Source organism: Microtus oregoni, unplaced genomic scaffold, assembly GCF_018167655.1.
Source record: "Microtus oregoni isolate MIOR12 unplaced genomic scaffold, Mior012 000102F_ref0000329, whole genome shotgun sequence".
In the NCBI taxonomy this organism is placed as follows: Eukaryota; Metazoa; Chordata; class Mammalia; order Rodentia; family Cricetidae; genus Microtus; species Microtus oregoni.
The window spans coordinates 2,852,209-2,870,408 of NW_024544716.1; the positions used below are offsets into that span (position 1 = coordinate 2,852,209).

Here is an 18,200-nt window from a genome sequence, read left to right on the forward strand (position 1 = left end):
GAAAGCACCTCTCACATGCTCAGGCCATCAAGGGAACTGCTCGCACCCTCTCAGGGCACCCACTGGACTCTCCTGCACAGCCGAGCCTAGGCTAGCTGGTCATGAGCAAGCACTGTACCAGGCCCTGAAGGTGAAAGACAACTGGTATGTAGTCAGAACCCCGTAGATGCTTGAGAGCCCAGATACCACCTCTGGTGGGGATTCTGACTCAAAGACAATAGTGTTGCTTGCCATCAACGTCGGAGGTCAAGTTCTGGCTAAGCACACTCTCCAGCGTCTTGAAGAGGTCAGTCCTCTTTGGGCCACCAGTGTCCGAGGCCGGTACAAATGCATTTCTGAGTCATTTGTTTCTCACCAAAGGCCAGGTCTGCATCTTCCAAAGTGGGGCTACCGAGGCATCATAGGAGAGGGTGTGTGTCCCGTTGTTGGGACTCTCGGCAACAAATCCCTGCGGGGAGCTCCAGATGGGGACGCCAAGGCCTTACTCTGAGGTGTCCTGAGAACGCTGTCTCTAATGCATTTTTTTAAACGTTGCTTTCTTTCTTCTCATGAATCCTAATAGTCAAGCCTTTTTGTGTTCTGCTAATTTTAGAAGTCCTGCTATTCTTTGGGAGGAGAATGGTGTGAAAATCAAGCAGAGTACCCAAAAATAAAAAGAGTAGATCTGTTTCAGGGACTGCAGCATGTTTAACTGGAAAGCAGCTCGAGATCTGCCACTTTCTATCTCGTCTTTAATACATTTCCCCAATTCCTCTGGAATATTTTAGCTTCAGAGAGAACAAGAATGAACTTCCTAGTCTATGAATATATCTTTGAGGAAACACGGGTGCTCGAAATGATCTCCCGACCCTGGTTGGAGGCTGGGGAGAGGGGCTTTTTTTTTTTTAACAGTATGCTGGCCCCAGATGGAAATGATTGGCAAGTTCCGGATTACACAAGAGATATGACTCAGACCTTGTTCCGTGGGGCCTGAAGGTGGACACTTCTTGGTGTGTCCTTCCATGGTCCCACCTTTTGCTTTTAGAAAATCAATCCTACTGAAAGAATTTGGTTCTTCCAGACTCACCAGAACATTCGAAAGACAACCATCCTGGCTGGCTTGGTCCCAGCATGGTCACGTGATGATGACCAGCAGCATGGAAAAACAAAACGTAAGCAGTCTGTCTCTAGTCATTACCTGAGGACCCCAGCCCAGACCTTCTTACCAAAGGGGGACGCCAGAGGTTTGCAACGGGAAGTTTGACTCTGTGTCAAGCCCTTCATGCAAACAATAAATATTACTTCTGCTCATAACTGGACTTTTCTCCAGCATCGTCTTTGAATGTTGAACCTTTTTCAATTAATTAAAAGCCATGCACTGCAGAGTGCATATTTTATCAGCCCTCAGCTGCTTAAGTGTCTAGAAAAGACCAGGCCGTTTTTCTTTCTTTCTTTCTTTCTCTTTTTTTTTTCCAGGCAAACCAGAGCAAGTACTTGCAAGGGTCATATCTTTTTAATTATCTTTTCTCTCTTTGATTAATTATTCCGTCTGACAATAGCGTGTTTCTAATGCTATTCACCTGCCTTTGATGATTGACAACTTTTCTGTCTGATTCAGAGCAAACAGCTGCTGCCACAATCTCCTAGCAACCCGGGTGTGATGGATGAGCCCCCAAGATGGATGGTTGCAATAAATCATGTCTCCAGCCATAAAACTGAGAAAAGGGGATAAGAAGAAAAGCGAACCAAAAACAAAACAAGATTTCTCCCCATGAGTGCACTCAGTTCCTTACCAATTGTACCTGAACTGCACTTGTACCTATTAACAGCAAAGTTTTCCTAATCGGGGGAGAAACAATGGAAAGGTGGCATTGTATCAAAGGTGTTTACAATCCTTTCTGAAAATTGGCACTTGTACTCTTAATTACCTCCAATACCGCCCAGTGCAAGGGTAGATGATCAAAGTTTTGCCTTCTTCCATGAAGTCTCAGCAAGCAGCAGCAGCAGCGACTGATATAACCTGGTGTGATTCCAGGCACCAACAAAAGACGGATCTGATGCTACCTGGTTTGAGGCAGCAGCTGGGCAAACCCCAGAGTGAACCCTAAGCCAGGCCCATGGGCAGTGCAAAGCATCTGAGTGTTAATAAAGTTATTTCAAAACACACACACACACACACACAGAGAGAGAGAGAGAGAGAGAGAGAGAGAGAGAGAGAGAGAGAGAGAGATGAATGAGATTGCCTGTTAGCCAGGGCACAGTCTGAATCCCATTTCTTTCAGACGCCAATTATTTATTTATTTATTTGTGCATGTTCAGGAACTTTTCCCCCACAAGCCTCTAGGCATGTACATTCAGTCCCTCCACAAATTCTAGATTCCTGTGTTTTTGATAGGTGGGGGGGTGGGACCTCCGTCTCATTTTCTGTTTCACCATTTTTAAAAACGAATGGTCACACTGTAAGTCACATAAGAAGCCTTCCATTTCGTTAGTAAACCCAAATAAAGTTGTATACCGACTACGAATGCGGCTCCTGACAACTGCTTTTGCACTATCAGGGCTTCCATGGTTCGGAAGACTGGAGCACAGAGGCCACAGCTTCTCTTCCTTTTCCTCCTGGGGAGCCAGGCACCAAGGCCTTGGAAACAGAAGAGTAAAGGCCATGGAGTTGCCACAGCCTACCTCCAGACATCTGGGGTAGGCTCCAATGGCAAGCCAGCCTGCGTCCCTAAGTACTTCCAGTAGGTGGGGGTGTCCCAGTGCACGGAGCTTGAGGGTGCAAAAGCAGCAGAAATGATTAACGGGGCAGGCCCTGCAAACAGCTGTCCACATCAGTCCTGGTGGGGGTCGGGGGGGCCAGCTGCAGAGAACAGAGTGCGGACACAAAGAAAAAGAGGCTGCTGAGAGCTGAGGCAGGGAGCCGCAAAGGATGATTTTTTATTTCAAATATTCTTGAGACATACAAGTGTTTTTTACTTCGTTCTCACACGACTAACCAAGTCAACCGGTATTTTTTTTTTAAGTTATATTGTGCTAAGCTATTTCAATACAGATTTTTTTTTAAAAAAAAAGTATGACACAGAATTTAAAAAATCAAACAAGGGTTCGGTAAGTACGGCTGTTTATATTTTAATGTTTGGTACGTGACTGCCTCCATGGGGGAAGAATAACAGAGAGACAGACAGACATACACGCACGCGCACACATACACACACACACACACACACACACACACACCCAGAGAAAGAGAGAGAGAGAGAGAGAGAGAGAGAGCTTTAGCGCCAATCATACACACTTCATTTTCCCCCATGTCCTTTAAAATTGTTCAAAATTAAAACTTCATCCCTCCCTGCCTTTATGTTTTGGGGGTCCTCTATTATAAATACAAGGGGGCTCCTGTCTACTCTGCAGCAATGAGAGTCCAAGGCCAATCGATGAAACCACACACACACACACACACACACACACACACACAGCCTATAGCCAGTCCCGTCTGGTACAACTCTCAAGTTACAGGTTTACTCAGCAAGTCTAAATAATATTCAAAATGATAAATGGCACCCCAAGCCCAGCATCTACCATCAATCTTTTTTTAAGGAACATCCATCTTCAATAACGTACGTTTGAATCATGTGAAGCCAGGAGCCCTGAGACTCATTTATCCCACCCCTCACACGCGGGGCCTTGCTTGAACGATACCTGTCAACTGCTTTCCCCACTCTGGACTAAAGGGAAGGAACAGAAAGGGGGGAGAGAGAGAAGACACAGGAAGGGCAGGGAAGTCATCCAGTGTCGGAAGCTGAGCAGTGCGGCTCGGCTGATCATAGAAAGGAACACAGCATCTTTGGTACCGCGGCCAGTCTTGTACCCTCATGGCAATGGCACAGCACACATCCTGAAGACAGCCATACACAGGGAAGGCTGGAGCGTCCCCTCTCCCTACCTCCCCTCTCTCCACCCTCTGCCTCTTGCACCAAATCAGCAAAGCTCCGAGAGCAAGCCACACTGTACTGTACTGGAGGAGGAGGGGACAACTGGGCTTCCCTCCCCTTGCTGTTGTCTGGCCGAGGCACATATGATAAATGACATATGTCATTCTGTCAGGAGGAAAGGGTGGGTCAGTGATGTATGAGCCCGCTGAAAAGGAAATCGACTGTTTGGCATGGCGAGGCTCTTCTCCACCAGGATTTAGTTTCAGAACTCTGAAATGAATTCTCCGACGTTTCAAGTGCATACTTAGGGCAGGCTGCCGGGAGGCCTGGGGAAATCGCGCTTTATCCTCCCCCTGTCCTTCCGATGGCACACACACACACCCTAAACCAATCCTACTACCAGATACCTGGAAAAGGCCATGTGCACACCAGCGTCCTCAGCAGCCACACACTGGGGGTTATTAAAAATACGATTTAAGAAGAAGAAGAAGAAAAAAGAATGAAACGGAGGGCAGGGGGGTTAGTCTTTTTATTTATTTATTTATTTTTTAATGGCAAAGGGCTGACACAAAAGCAGGATAAAAATTAGCATGTTTGAAGTAATCGGCCCGCAGCTTGACATCTGCACAGTAAATTTTAAAGGGAAAAAAATGTGTCAGACAGCCATGCGCCGATGCGCCCTCCCCCCTTTCATTAGCTCACTGCCAGGGTGGTACCGCTCAACCTCATTACAGCGGGAGGATTTATGAAGCTGAACCCAATGGCAAAGGAAAGGCATCTGTCAATAATTGTAGGAAGCTGCACTCACAGCTTTGAAATCTCATTAAGTATGCAGTTATCAGGCATAAAGATCAAAAACATTACTCAACTCCGACAGAATCTTATGGGGGAACATTAATTAGCAACAGGCCTACAGTACAAAAAGAGAGAGAGAGAGAAAGAGAGAGAGGGAGAAAGAGAGAGAGAGACACACACACACAGACAGAGGAGGGGGGAAAGACTTCCTCTCACACCTGCCCAAACCCACAAACCTAAAGCAACACTCCCCCTCCAGCCCGAAAAAAATAATTCCCAGCATCTGAGACTGATCAAGAACATGAAACGAGAGACAGAGAGAGAGAGAGAGAGAGAGAGAGAGAGAGAGAGGCAGAAAGGGGGACAGGGAGGGAAGGGGTGGGTAGCAGGCAGCGAGGGTGGGTAGAGGGAGGCGGGGCGACTGGTTGAGAAAGGCCTGGCGGTGAGGACAGAAAAGGAAGGAGCTGTCAAACTTGAGGAGGATGTCAGCGCCCGCCCTGATTACAGGGGCCTTTGCAGTTCACAGACCTTTTATCATTCCACCCATCAAAACCAGCCTAAGAGTCCGAGTCTGAGGACTGGGGCTATAGGTCTGCAGCCCAGACTCAGGACTCTTGTCCCTTTAGGCCTAGGCCAACCTGCAAGGTGGGACACCCACCTGCCCAAGGACTGCTTTCCTGGGAATTAGGTCTGCAGTCAGGCACTAAAGCCAACAAGATCCTTGGAGGAGCCCTGAACACAAGCTAGGGCACTGATGCCCCCTTCGCACACCTTTCCGTCCTCCTAGGAGACAGCAAATCCCCTTCTCACACGCACACGCAACTTTGCAGATTTTTGTGTGTGATCATTGGAAGAACGTGTAGGTCAGGCATGGGGACACAGACCTGTCATCCTAGCATGCAGGAAGCTGCAACAGCCTGGGCTACAGTCTCAAAAGCCTCACATGTAAATAAATAAGGAAATAAATAATAAAGAAAGAAATGGAAATCTCACAGAAACTGTTGTCAAGTTCACCTTGGGTCATGAGGCTTTAACAGATTCCCTGTAACAACATCTGGGCGGGGGGTAGGAGGGTGGCTACAGTTGGGCATGCAAAAGATCAACATACTGCTTTAACCCAGGGTACCCAAGAGGGGGAAAAAATTAAACAGTATGATTCCTTGGCCTGCCACATTGCCCACCACTTGCAAGCTGCATTGGGAGAGAGTAATTTATGCACGTTAGAAATTTCCCTGTGAGCCTTTTACCCCCAAGATGTCAGGCAAACTTCTATACCCTGTGGAGGGAAGGAATGGATCCATTCTGGGTGCATTAAAGCTGGGAGTGTGGGTGGTGAGGTGGTTCCAGTACAACAGGCACTATCAGCCCTGGCATTTCATGAATAGTCTCACAAACACACGCACTAGCACACGTGCATGCATGCACGAACACACACACATATGCATACACATGCACACACACACTCCAGTCCACGGAACATATGGAATGAGGATAAAATACGTTGTTGCATTTTATTTCCCTTATTATATTATTATAGAAAAGTAGTCTTTTTCCACCTACCATAAGCACATGCATTATCTCCCTCCCCTCCCTCTCTCTCCTACACACACACACACACACACACACACACACAGCATTTCCCATAATTCTACACCATGAGAAAAACTGAGGGATCAGCCACCTCCCACTTCCCTACGCCCTCTTAAGCCATCCTCTGGTGTCATGACCACTTCTAAAGCCTTTACCTCTCTCCTCCACACCAGACAAAACCTTCTCTTAATTAGCCACATCTTTAAAGGAAACTGGCATTAAGATCCCTAGGCAACAGGCTTGGAGATTCCTTCAAGCCAAGGAGCCATCCTTCGGAATCCCAAAGAGCTCAGCTCGAACCAATTGTCACCTGTGACCCAAAATAGTTCGCAGCCCTTGCGTATTAAACCAGACTCTGGAAGAAGAAATGTTAGCGTTCATTACAATAAGGTGTTTATATTTTTTGTATGCTTACAACATTACCTTTATTATGTGTAACATCAAAGTGATTATAGCAATTACATCTAACAGAATTAATTACATCATTCCAAGATACATAATGCATTAGAGGTAAGCCAAAGAAAGAAAACATCTTGATTGTAGTAACTATTGTTGGTTAGGCTTTCTCCAGCAGCAATGCCAATCCAGTGGCAGCTTGCAGGGCCCTGGAAGCTGAGAGGTTCCAGAGGAGATCAGGCTATTTTCTTAAAATGAAGTGACACTTTTGCTTAATAATATGTTGGCACTAGGGGACACATAAAATCGATTTAATATTTTTTAAGTGTAAATCTTTAAAAGGTGCTAGTTCATTCACCCACCCAATGTTCCTACATAAAGAAAAAAGCACATGGGTGAAAGACTTACAAGTCTTTACGTATGCAAAATAAATGCACTCAAGGCTTCATTAATATTAATTTAAATTCAAAACCCATTTACATTAAATTGTTCATTAAAAATTGCCTATTTTATGCAACATGCATTTCTCAAAGAACTCAGAGGAAACTGAATACATAGGGCTAAATTTAATGATGGGGACAGAATATCAAAAGTAAATGAATTTGAATCCTCACATGTAGAGCCCTTTACTCTCTATTAAAAGGAAGGGGGCTCCAGTTTGGGAAACAAGCAAGAATTTGGAGTATTTTGCTTTCTACTACCTTAGACTTATGAAGAAGACATTCTGGTTTATCACAGACAAGGAAGAAAAAGTGGTGTGTGTGTGTGTGTGTGTGTGTGTGTGTGTGTGGAGAGAGAGAGAGAGAGAGAGAGAGAGAGAGAGACACGGTGGGACAGAGGCCAGCCAATCCAGCCTGCTTTTAGCCTCAGGTTTCCAACTGAACTCAAAAGCACGGAGCGTCAAGCTTATGTTTCTAAGAATGTACCTTAGTGAGCATTGCCCACTAGCCATCTCGATGGAAAATTGATAGTGTCCCTCTCCTCTATCCTCTGTCCTCTGCGAGCCCTTATTGTCATTGTCAGGAGACCAAGAAGTAAGACAAGGAGTGGATGAGTTCCTTGTTTGGTCCTCCCCTCCCTGCTCCAAACAATCTGAACTTCCCCTGTTTCCCCAACAGCTGTTCTGGATGAAGAAAGCATGGTTATAATTAATAACACGTGTCCCGACAGTATGGATTACTAATTTATCATTAAGCCCAAATAAATTTAAATTATGCTCCAAGAACCACACCTTTGCATATCCGAGAAAAGAAGGTAGAGATCTGCTCAGAAAGTCCAAGGTATACAACTTTCAGTGGAATGCCCTTTTTAACCCACAGTACATCTCGTGGGCTATGTAGGCTGGAACAGTGGGAAAATTTACAGAAACGAAGCTAATTAAACCCAAAGAATTTAAATGCTGATCAAATCAAGTGTACTGTGCTAGACATGTCTTTTAAAAAAAATGGGGCTTATAAAATATTCAATATTTGGTCAATTACACTACATAATTCTTCCAACAATGATTCCTGAATCTCAAGTCTGTCGGCCATTCAGGCAAGTGGCCTTAAGGCGGCCATGTGGTGCTCCTGTCTTCCCAAAGATTATCTCCAAGAACACACCGCCTTGCTCTAGCCACAGAGACCTGAATTTTTAGGTCCACACTGAACGTAAATTTTTACACAAGCTGAAAAAAAATAAAGGGAAGCTCCAAAGTCCACCATTTCTTACCATGCAGGTTTTAAAAAAAAAAATCCAGAAAGAGAAGAAAAAAAAATATATTCATAGTCATTGTTTAGTAGGATTTAAAAATTAATTGAATGACTAACTGCAAACACTGGAAACTAGAATTAATCTGTCTGGATTTTTTTTTTAAAAAAAAAAAGGCTTACAGACATTTAAATGCATGTATCAGGACACTTTATCAACCTAACATAAAATTGTCATCTTATCTTATTATATGACTATTTTATGCAGGTGTCAAAGAATTTAAAAATGACTGCCTGTCTATTGAGTCTAATTACAAGTGCACATTTTCTGCCTGGATGTTCAAGCCTCCACCATTGTTACCAAATAAAATATATTGTATTCACCTTTCATTTCTACCTTCAGACACAGAAACCACCATTTAGAATGTTAAGAAAAGCATGAGCCTGCACTGGGATCCTCTCCCAGGGTCCCTGGTTTGGCCTGGCCTTGCTGCACTCAGGATGTAGGTAAGGGCAGAATGTTATTTCCAGGACCAGCACCTTCAGTGGGCCGGATACTGGCACAGAAGGGTAGACACAGACCACCCCACGTTTTGTTTTTTAGCTACCAGGCCAAAGCTATGCATGGGTTGTTCAGTGGCAGGTAAGAATGGAAACTGAGCCTGGAGGGAAAGCTCACAAGGCTGCACCTTGAGGGCCTGATAGGCTTAAAGGAGGCTTTAGCATCAGGACCACAGCACACTCGCCAGTTCCTTCCTTGCTCTTCTCCGTGTCTGTTTTGCAGCCTAGCCAGACCTCACTCTGCAGCCCACATATAAAACAGAAAGCACCCGAGAGCAAGAGCGGATCCCTACACCGAACATGTTCCTTCTCCTTGCAGAAGTGTCAGTCTTGGACTGAAACACGGGTAGGCATCCTACCCACTCACCTGCATTTCACAGTGTCTCCCCAGGCCCTGACCACCGTCATCTCCCATCCTCGTCAGTCCACTAACCAATCTTTAGCAAAAGAGAGAGAACACAAGAGTTCCGAGGCGAGCAGGAGAATGACTTGATCTATCAGCTGCTGGCACCTTCACTCACACTCAAGCACACCCAAGAACAAAATGACAACAACCTCCGCTCACAATCAAGGGTTGCCCTGGAGTGCACCGAAGCCCTCCCTGACAGCTGTCAGGATCATGGAGTGGGGACACAGAATCTGATTTCTGGAAGGTTCTCTTGCCAGGCAGAGGCCCACAGGAAGGTTCCTTGACTTGTGTTTTTTCCTTCATAGACTTGATTTCTTTTTTCTTTTTATATGTATATAGTTCCCTTGGTTTCAAAGGAAATGAGGAGAGAATAAAAAAATAATAATAAAAGACCCCACATAGGCCAGCAATAGCCAGTTCTATGCCACCTCACCGTAGAGAAGACTGCCTGTCCAAAGGAAAAATATGTGGCAGGCCTGAGAGGAAATAAATTCCCAAGGCAGATGCGGGCATGTCGTCCTGGGTGCTCAGGGCTTCCAAGAGAAAAGGCAAAAGCTGCCTTCGGGAGCTGCCCTAAGTATGAGGCAGCTTGATGAAGGTGTCATAGGCACACACCAGGTGAGCCACATCTTAGGCGGGCCCCTTCTCAGGCATGCGCATGTCCACTGGCAATGCCAGTGACCTTCTTCCTATACCAGGGAAGCCCACAGAGTTCAGTGACACCAGCTGATCCTAGTCCCTTTTACAAAAGTCAGGAGGCTTGAAGACTGACCCTCACAATCACAATGCTACCCCCCTCAAGAACACCATAGAAGAATATTCCTTTGAAAGGAAAAAAAATAATCTAAAAGTCGCTGATGAGTTCTTGCTCACTGAAGATTTTTTTAAAGTCGAACAGTGATTTTCTGTGATCTATCCTCCAGAAAATATATACATGTGGATAAAATAAAACATGCTGTTACGGATTACTCTAATTCAGCACTGCTATTTTCTGAAAATACTTATTTAAAAACAAACACGGTGGCTGGGGGAAGACCCTATATTAAGCAAGGAATAAGGGCTATTTTGCTTAAAGTACACTGGCCAGTGCTCACCCAGCTCCAATGGGTAACAATAATCTTTCCAGTACAAATGTCTGGCCCTTTTATCGTACATGCTCCGAGGAAGCAAACTCCTGCCTAGATTTCTGTCCAGCAGGTGAAGAAACTCCTCTTTCTTTCCCATTCTCCCTCTCTGCAAAGGAAAAAAAAAAAGACTCCCAATCATACATAATTTCTATTTTCAAAATCTAAATTGCAGAAATCCGTCTTTTCAGGGATTCTTGGAGCCTGCTTCGGCCTTTCGGGGAGCTCTGTTACATTTGGCCTAGATAGAAAGCCTGCGTGCACCTGTGTGCTTCATCTGCAAGCTTCTCCCCAGCTCTGGGCCCTTTGTGGTTGTTATTCTACCCCAGACCATTAAAAGGGCCCTAATTCCTATGACATGATTATCCAGGTACCAAAGCCCATTTGTCACCTGCAGCAGAAAATTGAGTTAATGCAGAACTAAAGGCAGCCAGGACTGTGTAATATCAACTTGATTACATCAAACTAGCTGCAAACCTAATTCTGCTGCATGACACTGCGTCAAGCTTGTCATCTCCAATCATTAAAGCTGTCAGGAATCCATCAGGTTTACAGCTAATTAGGTGAACACTAATGAAGCTGGCAAAACAACTTTTCTTTTTTTATGGCTGAGCGGACCTTTCAGTTCGGTGTGTGTGGGGGTGTGTGTGTGGATTCTCGAGTATTCTCAAGGTTGCTGTGGACAGGATTTCCAGTCACCAATCAGCAGACATCTTTCTTTTTCCCACTGTCTCTCTATAGGGACAAAGCAATCAATTTGTCATCACTCCCAGTATGTCCCCAAAGCAGCTGTGGGAACTTAAAAAAAAAAAAAAAAGGAGGGAAAACAGAGAAGTTCTAGTCGTCCATCCATGCAAACAAGCAAACAAAACAAAACCGGCAGCTCGCACAGCTCACTTACTGGCCTGTGCGGACTCAGAGCAGCCTAAATGTGGAAGGGTTTTGTGTGGAGCTTCTCAGTCATCCTGCACCCCTCCTCCACACGTCCATTAGGCAGAGGCATTCTGATAAAGTAAATCCAAAACCAGGGTATGAGAAAGAATGAAAGCACTCATTCTGCCAACTTCTGATTGACCATTAAGCTATTGATGAATGTGCCTGTCAGGAGAGAGACAATTAAATCAAATATGAAACAAAGTCGTTTTGACGGGTCATTTTGATAGAGCAAAGCCATTCTTCCATCTCCCATTAGTCCTGCAGTCAGGTTTTTATAGAATGAATTTTCCTTAACTGACCTGAGATTTCCTGGCTGGCTTAAAAGTGCAAAAAGGTTAGTGAACAGGTTGCTTCAAAAAACAAAACAGAACAAACACATAAACAGAAATCAAACTAACAGCACGTTTGAGAAACTTGTCATATGGGCAAGGTGGAAGAGTGCAGACACACTACAGAGTTCAAAATGAAAAGTAAAGAAGCAACCACATATGTTTCATTGGATGGAGGCAGAGATACCTTAAAAAATGTGTACCCGAAAAGGAAAGAAAAAAATCTCAGACTGGAAGAAGCCCAAGACATTCCTACTACCCAACTTTGTAAAGGATGCCTCCAAAGTTTTAGAGTTTATTTTGGGTAGATAAGCTCACTGCTAAAGCCTGGAATTTAAAGGAGGAGGTAGGATGAGCAGACAGCATCAGTGAGGAGGTGAGCTCTCTGTTTGGGATCTTCAAACTTTCTAAATTTGGGTAACACTGAGTACAGAGGAAAACACGCATTCATTCTATGCACCAAACCAAGTTTAATCCCTCCTAAGGTTTCTTCACAACACGGACAGGCCAGCACACTTCTGGGAGAAGTATCTCATGGTTCCTTCTCTCTGACCCTGGTAAAGAGACTGCAGGCCAGAGTGCAGCAGAGGTGGAAGTCAGGCTGATCTAATGGTCATCACCACCACCAGCAGCCTGGGTACCACCACCACCAGTCTGGGTACCACCAGCATGCAGAACATTACTTGATGACCCTTCTCTCAGCCCTCCCCTCTTCTATCAAAAGAGAAGTGAAAGGGAGGCAGACTAAAGAAAAGGACTCCTAAGTAGCCCTCCCCTTCAGGCAGCATCTGAGCCTCTGCATGTCTGAGTGTTATTCATATCAAAATACATCACGTCCATATGTGGTCCTCTCTCAGCAAGCCGCCCCAAATCCCTGAAGTTGCACTGACAGGGCCCTCCTGACGTCACGGAGCTTGGCCTCACTATTGCAAGTGATTTATTGATGTTTATTGGGAATGAATAGATCAAAGGCACAGGCATGACGGGCGATCAATCAGTCATCAAATCAAGGGTGGCAACCGGCCAGAAACCCTTCTTCCAGTCAACGAACCCCCAACCGACATTATTGCAAAATAATGTTGTATGTGTGCGTTTTGTTTTGTTTTCAATGATTCTCTTTTCCAGAAAGAAAAAAAAATCAACTCAGTCCTAACAGGAGTTGACGTTCCCGGAGGAAAAAAAAAGGGGGGGGGGAGTACTGAGATATGTCCCAGAACTAAGTGCTTGAAGAGGGTAGAGAACAGCAGCGGAAAGAGAGGGAGGGGGTAAGAAGACATTCATGAGTAAAAGAAATGTCAGCATCCAACACTGACCTGACAGTCATCTGACAATACCCAGACTCAGTGCGCTCTGGTTTCCACCACTGTACCCGGTTTGGGCCCAATAAATGAAGAATCAATCGAATTAGCAGTAAGGTGGCCAGAGGGATCGGCCAGCTCACTCCCTCGCTAGCTCTAGTCCGTGTGGGCACCGGATAGTACCCAGGACAACACAGAAGGTGTCCCAAAGAACTCAGGTGACCCCGCCCGCCCCCCACCAAAAGACACGGGTTGGAGAGCGCCTTGCCTGCTGCAGCCAAAGCGGCGGAGGTGGGGACCAAACCCGGCTCGGTCGTCCCCAGGAGGGTGTGCAAGCGGGTCGGGCGGAGAGCTTAGCGGGGCAACCGGGGGGCGCGCGCACCCCGGCAGGAAAGCCGCGAGCCTACCGGGCTCCCGGAGTTACTCTGCGCCCGCAGAGAGAGAGAGAGAGAGGGAGAGAGAGAGGGAGAGAAAGAGGCGAGGAGTGCGGCGAGCAGTGCGGGGGCCGGCAGCCCGGAGGCGCGGCGCGAGCAGAGGAAGAGGAGGAGGACTGGAGGAGGAAGGGGAAGCCGCTCGTACCTGCTGCGCGCCGGGGCGCCTGCTGCTTCCTCCTCGGCATGATGCTTCTCCCGCGACTGCCGCCGCCGCCGCTGCCGCGCTGAGCCGAGGGAGGGAGGGGCGGCGGGGGGGGGGGGGGGCGAGGCGGGCCTGCTCGCAGCCTCCCCCCCGGAGAGCGGCCGCCCGCAGGATGCTGCTGCGCCCCGGCTCTCCGCTTCCCCCCCCTCGCTGCGCTCCGCCGCGATCCCCGAACGTGCGGAGGGACGGAGGGCGGGCGAGGGAGGCGCGGGGAAGGAGGAGCGCGGGGGGAGGAGGAGGAGGCAGAGGAGGAGGAGGAGGAGGAGGAGGACCACGCTGCCGGCGGAATGGGAAGTTTGACAAATCGCTCCAGAGGCCCAAGGAGGAGGGGGCGGGGAGGAGCGGTTGCCCTGCCCCCCCCCCCCGCCCCGTCCCTAGACGAGGTGCGCGGGGGTTCGGGGCTGGGGGGCGGGGAGAGGGGGAGGAGAAGGCGGGCAGAAGGCTGAGAGGAGGAGCCCGGGAGCGACCCCGGCCGGTCCTGCCCCGCTTCCCGCCCCCGGGCAGGGAGGTCAAGGCATCCGGGGGTGGAGGTGTCGAGGGGGGGGTGGGGGGGCGCAGCCGCCGCCGCGGCCCGGGGCTCAGCGGTCCAGTCTTCTGCCCACGGCGCGGCTGGAGCGGCGGCGTCGGCAACAGGCAAGCTTAAAGGAAAAGGAGATGATCGTGTCACTCGCCTGCCCGCGGGGGCCCCCCAGCCCGGGCCCCGGTGCCTGCCTAGGACCCCCGCCCAAGTTCAGGCACCCAGAGCAGGCCCTCAGCCTCCGCCCCGAGCGCTCATGCAGGGGCGAGGGGCCCGCCCAGCCGAGCCCGTCCGGGGGAGCCCGCAACCCCCGCCCATCCCTCCTTCCCCACCGGGGCTCATCCCGGGGCCGCTCCCGACTGCCCCTCCCGGCCCGCACTCCTCTCCACCCGCCGCGTGCAAAGCCTTGGAGTGCTCCCCAGCTCGGGATGGTGCCCCTTTAAAGATCCCAGGGCCCCGGGGCGCACCAGAGAGAGGAGGCAGGGCTACCAAGGGTGTGGGCCCTGGGGCTCTTCTCCTGGGACACACCGTGGCTACCTCCCTCTGTTTTTTCCCCTTAGGCAAACTTTCTCAGGCGTGTTTCGGGGGTCAGCGTGGGAGGGGGCACCTCTAAGTTTCCTTTACTGACTTTGGGACGATCACAATCTCTGCTCCCCGCGTCTCGCCCCCTTGGGCTCCTGGCCGCGCCCCCCACCCATGGCAACTGCGGGTTCCAAGGCGGGACGGGGGCGGCTGAAGAAACTCGGGATCCCCTGCCCAACCCCCACCCGTGTGAGCCCCGGACAGGGGGCCGCCTCAGCCGCGCCCGGTTTGGGGGCAGTTCTGGACGAAGGGGATTGATTATTGATTGGGTGATTGGGGTTGCAGAGGCTGCAGGCGGACCCGGCCGAGGAGCCCAGGGAAGGAGGTGGCTGGCGGGGTTGCGTTGGCGACAGGGTGACGAGGACTCACTTACTTTAGTGGTGAGGGCGCCGGTGGGCTGGAATTCACGCGGGCGACCCTCGGGCGGCGGCGGTGGAGCGGCAGCCAGAGCCCGAGCGGCGCGGGCGGCGGCGCATCGATGCGCTGCGGGCTCGATTGCGTCTCCCTGGGCCAGCTCTTAGGCCGAGAATGGGGCGGCCGCGGCGCAGCGGGCTCCGGGCGCTGCTGGGCGGTGGTGGCTAGGGTGGCCTCTGGGCCCCCAGTTCCTCGGACCAGCACTGAATCTGGGTGCTCTGGCTGGGTCTCTGGCACCAGTGCGAGCCTCGAGGCCCACAGTCCACCCGAGGGCCCGCGCCCTGCGCCCCAGGACTAGCCGCCTGAGTGCACTGGAAGCCGCCTGGCCTTCCTTCCTTGCTGCTGTTCTTCTTTTTCTTCTTCTTCGTTTTCTTATTATTTTAAACTTATTCTTCTCTTCCCCCTTCTTCAGCCCTGTTTCTTTTTCATGCTTTCTTGTGGTTGCTTTTCCAAGTTTTGAAAGTTCACCGCGTGCTTTCTTTTTCTTGTAGACCTGGAGACCAAGATCTCACCCTACCGGTAAGATCAAAAGTCTCCGCTCGCCCCCGGCCGGCGGGCTTGGGCTGGGTCCAGACGCCTGCCTGAATGCAGATGTGCCGCTGCTGTCCTCCCAGGCTATAAAGCCCGCTCCAGCGCCTAGGCGCGCGGGAGCTCTCTGAGTTAACCCGGTACGGATCCCGGGTGGAGCCGAGAGCCCGAGGCGGCTTGAGGCCGGGCTCCCGGGCAGCCTGTGTGTGTGGCTTACTCGTGGGTGGGTACACCCTAGGCGCTTGGTGCTTAGGGTCGCAAAGGCCAAAGCGACTTCTCTTCCTGGCCGGTGAGACGCGGCCCCAGGGCGTGTAACGCTTCTTGCGAGCGAGGGATCGGTGAGTCGGCCGACCCGGCCGTTGGTCTCACGGTTCTGGTGGCCACAGAACCCCTCTGGCCTGGAGGAGGATCATTGCAGCTGGAGGTCAGACCCTGAAGGTCCCGGCTTACGTTCCAAGCACGGAGCACCCATTTAGGCACGCCAGCGGCGACGTGCTTACAGTGCTGGGCAACACGCTCTGGGAGTTCACCCAAAGGATGCTTCCCTCTCCCTTTGCTTTTCTTCGCCGCTCTCAACCTTCGTTCCTTCGCCGCGCACCCCTAACCCGTGCCGCCGCGGCCTAAGAGTCGGTCCCCTTGTTGCCTGCCGGCACCCCTGCTCGCCAATGCTTAGCCCTCCCTGCTCAGGCACCGCGCTCTGTGTGATCCGCCCTAACATCTGTCCGTCCAACCATTGGCGCATCCATCAGTGTCAATGGGCTGCACATTGCAGCGACAGCCTGTCATGCACAACTCGGGCTGTGCGGAGTGCACACTGCGACCACACTGCCTTGCCCGGTGGGGCACTCACACAGAGCCGATCGGCTTGGCACTGCCTGGATTACTGATTTCTGCTGAGTTCTTTTAGCTACATGCACCTATTCACCCTTAACTTGGGGATCACAACGCGTGCATAGTTTTTCAGGTCATTTTGGGGATGGAACTGAGAAAAGTGGGCAAGGTCAACCTAGTCCTTTTATTTCACTAGGATTTATCTTCTCTTCTGCGGCAGGACTCGATGTAACTAAAAGAGAAAAGTTCTCCAAATTCTCACAAAATAGACCCTGAAACTACCTGAATACGGACCTTAAAAGTCCCTCAGCCTGGGCTAGTGCTGGGTTGTGGAGTTTGTCCGCTGCACTTAGCAAGCTTTCCAAGGGGAGGGGGGAACCAAAACCAAAAAAACTTTGCATAACCGGGGCTGACTGCTGCTCCCAGGGTCTGTTTGGGAAGAAATGCGGACTGATGGACTCTCCGTGTAAACGAAGGGTTCCATTTAGTGAGAAATGACGTCTGGGGAGCTGTGGGTCGGTAACGGACTTATCATTATCAAAAAGGGCAGGACCTTGAGAAACCAGCGCTTGCTGGTAGTTCCTGGCTACCTGGGCTACAGTTTCTAGTTCTCCCTTATGTACTTCTTAGCTTCCCGCTCCTTCTGCAACTGCCCAGATGGTAAATACACACACACACAGGTGTCCCTGATGAGTCTGGTCCTCCCCAAGGCCTTCTGTTTGCTCTGAGAACTTCAGGGGATGGGTATGTGCAGGTTCCTAGTCCTATGACGTCTGAATGAAGTCTACCTGGCATTTGACCTGACTTTATTATTATTGTAAATATTTCTGTTGTCTGTCCCGCCGGCAAGCAGCTTTTTCGGCAGTTCATGTCGCGGTTAGGGAATTCCGAAGGGGAAAAGAGCCGCATTCGGGGGAGCGCCAAGGTTTGCTGAGTTCTGGAAAAGGCCAGGAAGGGTTTGGTAGGCACACTGGGGAAAGTAGCCTGTGCTGCAGGATCTAGGCTCCACACACAGCGGTCCAGCTGTTTTCACACTCTACTAGAGGGCGGAAAAGCCCGCGCATGATGGAGAAGAGAGAATTCTGTAAAGGATATACTACAGTAGAAATCGTTTACCCCAGTCTTTATAGAAGCTCGGTTATTTTTTAAAAGAACAACAGGCATTCAGTCTCCTTCCAAGTACCTAGGAACCTCTGATCCACTTTGAATTGTGCTGGGTTGTAATCTAAGTCAGATACTTCTAGCTCGAGATGCCGCACTTCCGAGAATAATTTCGTAAGCCCCTGAAAGAGAATGAGGAAGAAAGAGCTGAAGGAAGTGGAACAACTCACCTAAACACCCAATGGCAAATGCCCATGGTGGAAACCGTGAGCTGGCATCTCGGTCAGGAGACTCACCTTGAAATTGGGTGGTCATATTATTAGCTTCACTTTCCCTGCAGCCAAGAAGGTAATCCTGATCACCAAGACTGCAACTTAGACCCAGTGAAGACAGGGTAGTCCACTATCTCCTGATGGGGAACATCTGCAGATGTCTTCCAAAGAGAGTTGTCTAGATGGAGGGTTAGACATCCTTACCAAGCTTTATCAATTTTGAGCCCTGGGTTTCCAATTCCTAGGACTTGTTTTTTCCATAGGTCTCATCCACTTAGGCTA

The 18,200-nt window shown here is 49.6% G+C and overlaps 1 protein-coding gene across 2 annotated transcripts in view; it reads right to left on the reverse strand.

The window, feature by feature from the left end:
* The window catches only part of Tshz3 (teashirt zinc finger homeobox 3), a 78,225-nt gene extending 61,896 nt beyond the window's left edge, over window positions 1–16,329 (reverse strand). Inside the window, exons 1-2 of one of the 2 annotated variants that reach the window (XM_041644898.1) lie at window positions 15,146–16,329; window positions 13,617–14,311 (exon numbers count right to left, since the gene is read on the reverse strand). In XM_041644898.1, coding sequence (XP_041500832.1) covers window positions 13,617–13,656 — 40 coding nt within the window. In that variant the 5' untranslated portion in view covers window positions 13,657–14,311; window positions 15,146–16,329. Of the gene's footprint in view, window positions 1–13,616; window positions 14,312–14,522; window positions 14,606–15,145 lie in introns of those variants that run through there. The other variant, XM_041644897.1, reaches the window with a different exon arrangement.
* Window positions 16,330–18,200: the final 1,871 nt, after the last annotated feature.